We start from the raw sequence: 13,223 nt of genomic DNA on the forward strand, positions 1-13,223 counted from the left end.
GCGCACTGTGGGCGCTCGGGGGCTCCAGCGCAAGGGAAAAACACGTCAGGGCCACACTGTCAGGCGAAAAGTCAAGCCATTCGTCCAGATTCATCCCCCACCCCCCGCGCGCTCAGCCACCATCCTGTCGATCCTGACGCCGCCCACCGCCCAACACCGCTAGATAGGCCATTCCGCACCGGAAAAGAGAGAAGGTTTCGCCGCGGCAACCTCTCCACTACCGTCTAGGCGAGTTTTCCGGCGCTTCGGCCGCGCAGGACGGTTTTTCGGCGGGTATGCGCCCATCTCGGCGAATATGGGCCGATTCGCACCGATATCGGGCCTTTTTCACCGAAAGTGGGCCGAAAAGCAGGCACATTTGCGCCAAAATGGGCCGATATCGGCGCCTGAGGGCGACGACTCGGTACCCAACTGCCCCGAGAGCCGATTATACCACTGGCTCGCCCCTAGGCGGCGGTTTTTATGCCACTTGGGGGGCCAACGGCTGGAGATGCTCTTAGTTGTGTACACACCTGGGGTGCGCCTTGCAAAGCACAAGGGAGAAAGAAAGTCTATTGTACACATGGAGCAGTTGAAATTTCCAGATATGTTCGTCTTAATTTTCCCCAAGAGGAGACCCGGAATCGCATTCCCCCGGTGGACCCCAGCGGCCCATGTGCTGACGTGAAAACGACTCACGGCACTCCGCTGGCAGTGGCCACTGCAGCAGAAGCAACCCTCCCTCGTCTCCCCACCGGTCGCCGCCCCCCGTCCAGTACCAAATTCCCCTCCTTTCCTCCTCGCTCCTCGGCCCGATCGAACGGCCCCGCCTGGATCACGACCCGCCGGAGCCCAGATGCCCCCGCGTCTCCTGCTGCTCCTCCTGGCCGCCGCCCTCCCGCCGCCGGCCGCGGCCCGGCTCGGCGACCACGAGCCCCCTCCTCCCCCGCACCCGCGCGCCCACCAGCACCGCGCCCAGAGCGGCGGCGGCACCGGGGGCGCGAGCCGCGTGCTCACCACCGCGCTCGTTGCCGCCGCGTCGCTCCTCGCCGTGCTCCTGCTCTACCTCTGCGTCGCCATCGCCGTGCGCCGCATACGCGGCAAGGGGGACGGGCGCGCGTCGCGGCAGCAGGCGTCGCAGTCCTCCCGCGCGGCCGCGTTCCTCCGCCGCCACGGCCTGCACCACAGCCGCCCGGCCTTCACCTACGAGCAGCTCCGCGCCGCCACGGCCGGGTTCGACGCCGCGCGCAAGCTCGGGGACGGCGGCTTCGGGACGGTGTACCTGGCGTACCTCCCGCCCGCGGGCCGCCCCGCCGCGGTGAAGCGGCTCCACGTGCCGCCCGCCCCGTCCCCGTCCTCCGCCACCATCACCAAGTCCTTCTGCAACGAGGTGCTCATCCTCTCCGCGCTCCGCCACCCGCACCTCGTCCGCCTCCACGGCTTCTGCGCCGACCCGCGCGCGCTGCTCCTCGTCTACGACTTCGTCCCCAACGGCACCCTCTCGCACCACCTCCACCGCCGGGGCCGCGGCGCCGCGGCCGCAGCGCCTCCGCCGCTCCCCTGGCGGACCCGGCTCGCCATGGCGGCCCAGATCGCGTCGGCGCTCGAGTACCTCCACTTCGCGGTCAAGCCGCACGTGGTCCACCGCGACGTCACCTCCTCCAACATCTTCGTGGAGGCGGACATGCGCGCCCGGCTCGGCGACTTCGGGCTGTCGCGGCTCCTGGCGACGCCCGACGCCTGCTCCACGGCGACCGGGCGGGAGGTGGTGTGCTGCACGGCGCCGCAGGGCACGCCGGGGTACCTGGACCCGGACTACCACCGGTCGTTCCAGCTGACGGAGAAGAGCGACGTGTACAGCTTCGGCGTGGTGGTGCTGGAGCTGGTGACGGGGCTGCGGCCCGTGGACGTGGGCAGGGAGCGGCGGGACGTGACGCTGGCGGACTGGGTGGTGTCCAAGATCCAGATCGGCGAGCTGAGGGAGGTGGTGGACCCGCCGGTGCTGGACGAGCTCCCCGGCGTGATGCCCAGCGTGGAGGCGGTGGCGGAGCTGGCGTTCCGGTGCGTGGCGCCGGACAAGGACGACCGGCCCGACGCCCGGGAGGCGCTGGCGGAGCTGAGGAGGATCCAGGGGATGCTCCCCGAGCTGTCCAACCACAAGGACTGCTCTTGACTTTGGTTTCCACATATCAGAATTGTGCGAGCACTGCACAATCTCTCGGGTTGATTGGTCGCAGTTATCGTTGCATTTTGTCGAAGACGAGTGCCTCATTGTGGATGACCGGATGGCAAATCCGTTCAGACATGTCGCGATCCAATTCCAAGGTACGTACGCGTGAGGTTATAGGTATACAGAGATCGATCAACGGTAGGATGATACTTTGACAGTGATATGAGCTTACTTTGGTGTTGGTTCTGTGAGCTCAAGGAGTAGTATGAGCAAGCTCCTCTGCCTTTTGTGTTTGGCAGTAGCTTGTGATGAAAATGAACAAGTGTAACATAAGAGGAGGATTCGTAGTAACGCTGTTCTTGTCAATATGAACTCCTGTAAGTTGGTTCAGTAGTCAAGAAACTGATGTTAGGTACGTATGAGACAGGCACCCCACAATTGGGTTCTTGTTATATCCATGATGATGATTATCCTCTCTGGCAGGGGGTTGACTTGGCCAGGAAAAATGTTCGGTACTTAGTACTCCCTCGGTCCGGAAATATTTGTTGAAGAAATGGATGCACGGCAAATATTTTCGGATCGGAGGAAGTACATTTCCTTCTCTGTGCATGTGTTTGGTTGCTTGCCAGCGACTCCAAAAAGAGGGTCCTATTGAAAAAGAAATTATTCAAAATAGAAAGAAGTTTCTTTTTCTTCAAATTCAATTGTGTATTTATCTCTTATTCAAAAATTTCCCTGAAAACCGAATTTCATTTTTTCATTCAATGGGGTTAGATGATCTAGTTCTTAATATTATTACTTTACTCAATTGACAAACCTCTGATAGAGCAAACTAACACTAGTTACCAATTCTCTTCTCAACCTCTATACTCGGATTCATTAACACTCCATCATATATTGACCATCGTTAGATGTCAACATTGGATATATAAGATGGTTATATCTCTTAATCCCTTCATTTTTATTTACTCCATATAATAGCATTGTCTGAAGTCAAATTTTATATACTTTGATCAAGTTTATGGAAACAATATTAACATTTGTAGTATACCAAATTCAACATCGAATACAGTATATAAGATGACCGTATCCCGTCTGAGGAAAAAAAAAAAGCAACCCACAACGTGTGGAGTGGTTATCCAAGTCCGAGCAGCACCTATGAAGTATAATTCCATATTTCACGGTAAGAGATTGCTGACCTGGTGGTAGCCTACTCGCCAAACAAGGTTATAAACACGTTTGTTCTACCTTACGCACGCGGTGTGGTACTAAACGTACAGCAGAACCGGGACTCGGTGTGGAGATCACTTTTTGTTTTTTGAGAAAGACTCGGAGATCACGTTGTACCGCGTTGTGTCTCGGCCCAACACACTCCTACCCGCGAGTTTGAGGCCAGGCCCGTCCGGTAAAGCGATGCCTTCGGGCTCCGGCTTCATCGCCCAGTCATCATCATCCTTCGCGTTTATAATGTTCAAAATTACGGGAAACCGAGAGCGCTATAGGGTTCAAAATTACAGGCATACAAACCAAGAAGACGCGGCAAAAGTGAAAAGAAACATCCTGAGTGACCTCACACCACAGCGACAGGAAAACATCAAGGGAGGTACCTCTCCACACAGCAGCAGAAGCAACACCTGATGGGATTTGAAGCTTGCAGCATGGCGGGAGGCTTCTCGCGCACCAGCACGTCGTTGCCGGTGAGAGCTTGTTGGTGGCCATGGCGGCCGGCCCCACCCTCACCCCCTGCGTCGCAGCGCGCATACTCCCCCGCCCATTTGCCTCACCACCGACGGCCACAAAAAAACTTATGGAGGATTAGAGCCCGTCGCAAATGGAGGTAGAAAGAAAGGGGGCAAAAGATAGGCGAGGAAAAGGATCGGAGGGGGGGTTGTGCTGGATCCACCACGTACTTGCGTTGCGTGCGGGGGGGTGGAATCGTGGCAAGCAAGCCGGCCGAAAGTTCGGCCGACTGACTAGCTACAAGCGTTTACCAATTTTTTTAAGTCTTCAAAATCAATTGAGGTCTTCTATTTGAAATTGAGCCACTCAATTTTGACTAGATCAACAATATTTAATACACGATGCTTCTTAATTTTAGAGCCCCCATTAAATTGAGGTGTTACATTTGAATTTGGTTTATGATTTTGATCGGACCAACAATTTCTCAAGGAGCTATCTCATTCAATTAATGTAATCAATTTTAGATTTGATTCATGGTTTGTACTGGGTCAGCGATTCCTCAATTAATCAGAAGCAACAAACGTAAAAACACATCAGTCCCGCATATCCTCGCATTACCTAGAAAATTGAAGAGTCAACATGTGACACTGTAGTTTTAATGTAATACGTGCGGCCACCAACGTAAGAAACTTTCATATATAAATATTAGTTGATTAGTAGATAAACCATAATCACACTGCCAAGAAAAGCCCATTAGAACACTGCATTATAAACACACACACACACATACACACCATCTTCCGCACATGTCAAATCAAATAACAAACAAAAATTATGAAATCCCAAGAACACTAACGGCGCGACAAAGCGTGCTCAACCTTTCTAGTAACTAGAGAATACCCCGCGCGTTGCTGCGGGAATCGATTGCAATATATTTCAATGATTTGATTGTATGAAGCTTCCATTGTTGATTTAATAATATATGAACTAAAGCTAAATATAAATATTATCTATTGTATTTAATGCTGTGTAGTTAGAAAATATTTTGAATATAAGTGGCATAACATATGGAAAACTTTTTTCATGCATGTTGAGTGGACCTTTTATGAGGTGGCATGTGTAATGAGGTGAAAGGTGTGCATGAGATGAAATAACAATGGTAAACTTTTTCTCATGCATGTAGTGGTGGGCTTTTGATGAGGTGACATGTGTGCATGTTGAGATAAATAGGATAGCGGGGATCAACTTCTTATGTATATAGGATATGGTCATATCTCATTCAATCCCTTCATTTTTATTTACTCCGCATATTAGCTTTGTCTGAAGTCAAACTTTATATGCTTTGATCAAGTTTATAGAAAAACTATTTAACATGTAGTACACCAAATCAACATCGAAGATATAAGATGACCATATCCCGTCCAAGGAAAATACCAAATCAACATCGAATACAGTATATAAGATGACCGTATCCCGTTTGCGAAAAAAAAAGCAACCCACAACGTGTCGTGTGGTTATCCAAGTCCGAGCAGCACCTACGAAGTATAATTCCATATTTCACGGTAAGAGATTGCTGACCAGGCCTGCTGCCTGGTGATAGCCTACTCGCCAAACAAGGTTATAAACACGTTCGTTCTACCCTACGCGCGCGGTGTGGTACTAAACGTACAGCAGAACCGGGACTGGGAGGTCACAACATATCCGGGGCGGCGCGCGTTGTATCTCGGCCCAACACACTCGTACGCGAGTTTGAGGCCGGGCCCGTCCGGTAAGGCGATGCCTTCGGGCTCCGGCTTCATCGCCCAGTGGCCCAGTCATCATCATCCTTCGCGTTTAATGTTCAAGATTACGAGAAACCGAGAGCGCTGTAGGGTTCAAAATTACAGGCATGCGAATCAAGAAGACGCGGCAAAAGCCAAAAGAAACATCATGAGTGACCTCACATCACGGTGACTGGAAAACATCAAGGCAGGCACCTCTCCACACCAGAGCAGAAGCTGGGCTGGAGAGGGAAGCCTGCATATCACAGGCTTGATTAAGGTCCTTAAAATCCTTAAAATTAGCTGGGCAGGCCTTGTTAAGATCTTTAAAATCGACGCACAAGCGCCATGATTTCTCCTTCTTTGGTACCATCACCAGCTTCGCTAACCAGTCCAGATGTTTTATGTCTCTAATGAATCCGGCCTCCAATAGCTTGGCTAGTTCCTCTCCCATGGCTTGTCTCTTAGGTTCGGAGAAACGCTGAAGAGCCTGCTTGACTGGCTTGAATCCTTTTAGGATATTTAGGCTGTGCTCGGCTAGCCTGCGTGGGATTTCTGGCATGTCTAAAGGGTGCCAGGCAAAAATGTCCCAGTTCTCGCGTAGGAACTCTCGCAGTGCGGCGTCAACATCAGGGTTTAAATGTGCCCCAATGGAAGCTGTTTTTATAGGGTCCGTTGGATGGACTTGGAATTTGACTATTTCGTCTGCCGGTTTAAAGGATGTGGACTTGGATCTTTTATCGAGTATCACGTCGTCCCTGTTCACCGTGGCCGCAGCGCAGTTAGTTCCTCGCCGCTAGGGCTTCGGATAGTGCCTCGAGGGCCAGTGCGGCTGTCTTATTTTCGGCGCGGAGTGCTATGTCCGGATCACTAGCAAGAGTGATGATTCTGTTGGGCCCGGGCATTTTGAGCTTCATGTACCCGTAATGGGGTATGGCTTGAAAGATTGTAAACGCCTCCCTCCCTAATAAAGCGTGGTATCTGCTGCTGAACGGGGCCACTTGGAATGTAATTTGTTCGAACCTGTAATTATCCGGCGTGCCGAATACCACATCTAGTGTGATTTTCCCAGCACAGCGTGCTTCCCGGCTGGGGATAATTCCTCTAAAGGTTGTGCTACTTTGCTCAATGCGGCTCCAGTCTATTTTCATCTTTTGAAGAGTTTCCTCATAGATGAGGCTTAATCCGCTGCCGCCGTTCATGAGTACCTTGGTGAGTCGAAAGCCGTCCACGATTGGACTGAGGACCAGTGCGGCTGGTGCTCGGGCTGTTCGGAATTTAGATTCGTCACTGGCATTGAAGGTAATAGCCGTGTCACTCCAAGGATTTATTGCTGCTACGTGGCAGATTTCGGCCATACTGTGGAGTGTTCGCTTGCGTCTATTATTTGACGCGAAGGTCTCAAAGACCGTTAACACCGTATTGTTGTCCACAGGATGGTGCTCTGTGGTATTTGGGAGGAGTAGATCCTCACCACTTTTAGCCACCTGCCGGAGTATCCAACATGCTCTAAGGCTGTGCGTTGGTATTGCATCCGCTGTACTATGAATTTTGCAGGGTCCGTTAAGCCATCCCTCCAGTACGGTTCCTTGCCCCGTAGAGGGTTTTTGTTTTTTGGTAGTTAACACGAATGTATTGTGATAATGCACCCTTTTATTTCGGACTGGGTTTGTATTCAGGGCCAGATTATCCCAAAATTTTATTTCGGTTTTCCAGGCGCTTTCCATCGCATAGTACTTTCGTACTATGGACACCAAGTCGGCAAAGCGTGTAATTTCGCGGTGACTTATGGCGTTGAGGATTCCCTTGTCCGTGCAATTATTGCAGAAGAATGAAATTGCGTCTTCCTCGCGGCAGTCCTTTATCCTGTTCATGACCAGGAGGAATTTGGCCCAGCAATGGTGTACTGTTTCTTCGGGCTCTTGCCTAATTTGGGATAGATCGCTTATGTTTAGGTGGGTGGGTGGAATTGAACCCGAATCCTCACCCAATCTGAGACTCAGGGGCCAAGGAGTTTCCGAACTCGGAAGTTTGGATTCTTGGATGTTTTCCAATAAATCTAGCCCGCTGCCTGACTCTAGGTTCAGGTCTTGAGTGACGTCCTCCCCTCCGTGGGTATCCGGCTTGGAGGGATCTGGAATCCGAGCATAGCTAGTCCTTAAGATAGATGAAGGGTTGCCGCATTGTTCCTCTACCACTGCAACGTGATGGGTGACCTGGGAAGAGTTGATCTCTCTCAGGTCGGGTTTAGGCCCAATCTGATCGTAGTCTGTAGCGACTCCCAGGGCAGCGATGCGATCCAAGAGCTCGTTTAGGGAAGAGAGCTCCATTGGATCTAACTGCTCGGCGAGTTCCGAGTTGACGTGAAGATTGCTTTCGATGACCCGAGAAGTCATCGTCGACGCAACGGCCGAACAGGCGGTCATAAGAAAACCACCTAGCCGGAGAGTTTGACCGATAGCCAAAGCTCCCTTAGCAACAGTGCCGTCTTTAAAGATGGGATGAGGCATCCTTCCTGATGGCGACGGCACAACGGAACTCTCAAAGAAAGCACCAATGTCGGTGTCAAAACCGGCGGATCTCGGGTAGGGGGTCCCGAACTGTGCGTCTAGGCCGGATGGTAACAGGAGGCAGGGGACACAACGTTTTACCCAGGTTCGGGACCTCTTGATGGAGGTAAAACCCTACGTCCTGCTTGATTGATATTGATGATATGGGTAGTACAAGAGTAGATCTACCACGAGATCAGAGAGGCTAAACCCTAGAAGTTAGCCTATGGTATGATTGTATGTTATGGTTGTTGTTGTCCTACGGACTAAAACCCTCCGGTTTATATAGACACCGGAGAGGGTTAGGGTTACACAGGGTCGGTTACAAAGAAGGAGATATGCATATCCGTATTGCCTAGCTTGCCTTCCACGCCAAGTAGAGTCCCATTCGGACACGAGACGAAGTCTTCAATCTTGTATCTTCATAGTCCAACAGTCCGGCCAAAGGATATAGTCCGGCTGTCCGGAGACCCCCTAATCCAGGACTCCCTTAGCGCTGCTGGTAAGATTCTGTGTATAGACTTTTCCCTAGTAGTGCTCCCTTGGTACCTAAGTATGCAAAGACTCTCCACTTGAGGTAGTATCCATGTCTCAAGTGAATTGAAGGGTAGATCAAAGAAGAGTGAGTTAACCTTTCTTCAATGGCACGTGCACGGGCTCTAGTCATCGGTCCACTTGGCGCTTGGGGTGTTGGTGTAGAATCCATGGGGATGACTGTTGGTTTCTTCGCATCATTGACCCTCTCTTTTGATCTCTTCCTTCTGTCGAGCCTCCTCGTGCTAGACGTCGTACTGGGACTTATAGGCACCCTATCATCATTATCACAATCATATTCCTAACCCCCCATCCAATTATGGAGAGGAATTGTTCCATGAGCTCCCACTTTTTGGGAGGAACCTCCTGATTCCTCATTTTCCACTTCTTATTGGCACCTATATTGGTCAATGGTGACACCACTTGAAAGAGAGTTCCTCACTTACTACAAACAACCCACCCAACATTGCATATCTCTTGAATCGTACCCATTCACTTTGAGATATCTTGGACTGTACGATTAGATTTATGCCCAAGGTGGTGATGCAAGCTCTTCGCGCCCCACCAAAAGTTTGTACTCTTTGATCTGAATCCCTCAACTCAATCACAAAAGCAATGCCCTCACTTTTGGCGTAATTTGTAGCCCAAATTGATTTCTTTCCTTGGAGGCTTGGGACGGACATGGAGTTTCTCAACCCGAGCTCAAATGAACTTGGGTGAACAGGAAAATTGAGAAAAAATCAAAAAGAATTGCAAGCTCTTAGAGCTTTTGTCAATGTTTGTCAAAAAAATTGCGGATTTTTTTTAAATTTGGTTCGATTTTACTGTTCACTCGAGCTTATTTGAGCTCGAGCTGAGAAGGTTACTTTCCGCTTGGGATTGATCTGATTCAACATCTTTTACTCACCACATCCCAATTGCTCAAAGTGCCCCACGGACATGCCATCAAGATCAACATTAGTCTCAACCAAATCACCTATCATACTAAAGAATAATTTGTTACTAACCATCTTTCCTTCCAACTGCACATAAGCATCACTACACACACTACAAGAAATTTGTTAATCCGTGACGGATTTCGGGTGACGATCTTGGAAACTGTCATGGAAACCGTCACGAACTAGCAAGATGCGGATGACCCCCAAAATGGCAGCCCCTGGATGACGGACATTGAGGGATCGTCATGGAAACCGTCACGGATCGACCAACTGCCACCATTCTTCCACTGTCACATCTCACTCAATCGGACAAAATGATATACAGAGGATGATGTTTTTTTCTTACCAACTATAGACATCTCCGAGTGCCTTGGGGTACACATGCACCGGAGTTTTGCGCGTCGCGGTACGAAGGGAGGAGGGGAGGCACATGGGACAACGTTAACGCGGCCGCCTTCTTCCTTGGCAGCATTGGGGTCGTCACCTCTATGCTCGAGTTGTGGAAGGCGGGTTGCAGGTGCGACAAGCGGGGAAGTCATGGGATCCTGCTCGAAACCGGGGGAATGGGCCGCAGGGGTCGGGGTAAAGTCCATGGCGTTGTCGGTAAGGGCTGCGTACAGGAGGAGGTGGCGTTACGGCGAGGAAGGGAAGGCAAAAGAGAGGACGTGAAGAGGAGCGAGAGGAGAAATGCAGTTTGTACGAAACTATTTTGGATGAATTGCACTCGGGGAAAGAAAACGCTACATCCTCCAAATATGTAGAAGGGTGGGCTGGATTTTGCACAACCTTGAGAGAAAACATGATGAATGAAGTACAGGATAACGATTTAACTGTACCGAGCTTTGTTGACCTAAATCGTCATACACTCATACGGACGATTACTAACGCGACCGTTCACCGCACGACTCTCTTGCTTCATGGGTGTGCGGCAAGCAAGGACCCGGCAACATGGGCCGGAAGGATCTATACACCATCTTCGTGTTAACAGTTTGGGAGCTGTGGAAGCACGGGAATACCATCCTGTTGGATGAAGCACGGCCGTCGATCGAGCAGTTACACGTCGAGTAAGTTTAGAGGGCATGGTGTGGTCGGTTGAATTACTGAAAGGGAACATAAACCCTTTCTTCGGTACGGTAGCGAGGTGAGGGCGTAGCGAGGAGTAGTGTGTCTTGATGATGTAGTTGTAAACTTGGGTGGGGGCATTCTTTGATTGATTCGAGAAAAGAAACGCGATGGGTCACATACGACGTCTCTCTAAAAGAGCTGCTCTAACCATTCTGACAAGGTCTCGTCCCTGCTTCGCCTCTGCCGCCGTTCCGCCTCGCCGGGGATACGAATCCGGTGACTCGAGTAACCAAATCATGGACCAATGAGCAAGAGGCATTCAAAAAGTGAAAAAAAAAAGGTGGCGTAGTCATGGACCAATGAGCAAGAGGCATTCAAAAAGTGAAAAAAAAAGGTGGCGTAGCGGAGAACAGCCGGGACAGCAGTGTTGGCCGGTGGAGACGTGCGAAACTCCTCCAGGGCCAGACCACGCCCACGCGGCTTGACCACATGGCCTCCTCCTGCTGCTATGTTAGGGGGGTGGGCAGCGATGGAGCCGGTGCCAGAACCAAGACAGCCGCCCTAAGCGGAAAGAAAAACCCCTTTTCGAGCCGCGAAACGGAAGGATGACACGGCGGCCATGCCCATGCATGCATGCCAGCGTGCACCGGCGCAGCAGAGCGGAAGAGAAGGCATACGCGCAGCGCGGTGTGGGTGGGAACACAACGCACGGCTGGGATGGCATCGCCGGCCAGCGCAAGATGATTTGATACGTGCGGCAGCGGAATCGGATGCCAAAACCTCGTTGCAAAGCAAAGCAACCCGGCGAGGTGCCGAGGTTCGATTCGGCGGCCTCTTTTGCTTGCGCTTTCCAGATGCCTCGCCACACCGGAGAAGCATCGCTTCGCCTCCTTCGGCCGACACGCATGGCCTACCGCCTTTACCCCCCGCGCGCGACGCGCACACGGCTGCCTCGCCCGCCCGCCGGCTATAAGTACACGCACCCGCCGCCCAGAAACGCCATTAGCCACTTACCTGCTCCACTGTTACCCGTCCATCGTCTTCCAGCCGCTTCCTTCCCCATCCGTCCCCGGCGTCACCGTGCACACACACAGAAAGTAGTGAGCTCGTCGATCCGGGAGAGATCAGGATGAGCGACCCCAAGTACGCCTACCCCTACCCCGCGCAAGGTACGCTCACCCTCATCTCGGCATGGAGAAGAGGATCCAAGATGTGGCCAGCCGGGCTTCGTTTCTCGATCTTGATCTTGATGGTCTGTGTGTTGTTGGTCATTTATGTATGTGTGCAGGTTACTACCAGGGAGGGCCATACCAGGGGCAGGGCGGCCCGTACCAGGGGCCGCCGGTGATGGCGCCGCCGCAGTACGCCGCGCCGCCGCCGCGCCCCCAGCCCAGCTTCCTCGAAGGCTGGTACGTACTTACCACTTACCCTGCGCACGGCTAATTGCTTGTCCCCGGCCGCTACTTTTTCTCATGATTCGGCTCCCTCCCTGTCTAGCACAAGTAGGCTAGGATTATCAACTCCCTAGCTTAATTACTTCACCTAGCCACTGGTGATCAGCGTACTCACAGTACTCACTGTGTGCTTTCATTTCCTGCTGTGCAGTTTGGCCGCGCTTTGCTGCTGCTGCCTGATCGACGAGTGCTGCTGCGACCCCTCCATCATCTTCGTCGGCTAGATCACCCAAGGCCAAGCCAGGGCATCCGGCCTGGCATGCTGTCAACTGTACAAAGAGATGCCCTCATCAAGGATATTTACCACGTTGTTGCCACGCTATATATCATGATCTCTCTCCTCCATATATATGAACGTATTCCCTTATTATTGTTATCTCACTACGGTGTTGCCTGCCTGTGTAACTCGAATCCATCAGTAACAAAGGCTTTATCATCTTACTGTCTCCATTTCCTCTGCTTGCGATTCTTTATACTCTTGCACGTGTTGCTCCTTCATTGTGCTCAGTAGTGATGAATCTGTGATTAATTCTTCTCTTAGTATTATTGCGGTTGGGTGGAATGTGGATACGCGAGGGAGACGTCTCTGCACTGAGCGAGAGTGAAAGGCAACAACAATTTGCGAGAACCAATGCTAAAGCAATGTTATCCTGCCATAAAGCAGGTGCTCAGAACAAAGATAAAAGGGCAAAAAAAAACAGGCGATTCGAATAAAAAATTTGACAGAAAAAAAAGGTCACATGTGTCCGGAAGGCCTCTAGAATGGGCGAACCAGATTGCATAACGTTCGAGAAAAAGGAAGAAGAAACTTCCTGCCTTATCCGTGTGAGATGGCTCTGATAGGGACGCCGGAGATCACCGTCGCCGTGGGTTCTCTGGACGTGCGGTGGATAATCAGGTGTCAAAAGGGACCGAGGGAGCAGTTGACGGACGGTTGGAATGATCTTGCAGAAAAGGACGTTTACTGGATCACTTTTTCAGAAACAAGAAAAGAGTCTACGATGATTTTGGGAATTCCGATAAAAAAAAAGTAGTCTGCGCAAACTTGCAATTTATTCCGCTCAATGCAAAATAAAATAAAATTGCTAACGAAG

General features: G+C 51.3%; 2 protein-coding genes across 2 annotated transcripts; both read left to right on the top strand.

Annotated features, from left to right (window-relative positions):
- Positions 1-541: 541 nt before the first annotated feature.
- Positions 542-2,648, top strand: LOC125510992 (LEAF RUST 10 DISEASE-RESISTANCE LOCUS RECEPTOR-LIKE PROTEIN KINASE-like 1.5). Its single transcript, XM_048676277.1, has one exon. It carries the CDS (start codon positions 836-838, stop codon positions 2,150-2,152), a length of 1,317 nt encoding a protein of 438 aa, XP_048532234.1. The 5' UTR covers positions 542-835; the 3' UTR covers positions 2,153-2,648.
- Positions 2,649-11,657: 9,009 nt separating this feature from the next.
- Positions 11,658-12,565, top strand: LOC125510994 (cysteine-rich and transmembrane domain-containing protein WIH2-like). Its single transcript, XM_048676280.1, has 3 exons — positions 11,658-11,844; positions 11,964-12,084; positions 12,281-12,565. The coding sequence occupies exons 1-3, from the start codon at positions 11,805-11,807 to the stop codon at positions 12,351-12,353; spliced, it is 234 nt and encodes a 77-aa protein (XP_048532237.1). The 5' UTR covers positions 11,658-11,804; the 3' UTR covers positions 12,354-12,565.
- The last annotated feature ends 658 nt before the right edge of the window (positions 12,566-13,223 follow it).

The sequence above is a fragment of the Triticum urartu genome, chromosome 5 (assembly GCF_003073215.2).
Source record: "Triticum urartu cultivar G1812 chromosome 5, Tu2.1, whole genome shotgun sequence".
Classification (NCBI taxonomy): Eukaryota; Viridiplantae; Streptophyta; class Magnoliopsida; order Poales; family Poaceae; genus Triticum; species Triticum urartu.

Coding starts and splice junctions, on each gene's coding strand:
- LOC125510992 (XM_048676277.1), top strand. CDS start 836: ATGCCCCCGCGTCTCCTGCTGCTCCTCCTGGCCGCCGCCCTCCCGCCG.
- LOC125510994 (XM_048676280.1), top strand. CDS start 11,805: ATGAGCGACCCCAAGTACGCCTACCCCTACCCCGCGCAAG. Junction 11,845..11,963: donor CTACCCCTACCCCGCGCAAG/GTACGCTCACCC, acceptor GTATGTGTGCAG/GTTACTACCAGGGAGGGCCA. Junction 12,085..12,280: donor CCCAGCTTCCTCGAAGGCTG/GTACGTACTTAC, acceptor CCTGCTGTGCAG/TTTGGCCGCGCTTTGCTGCT.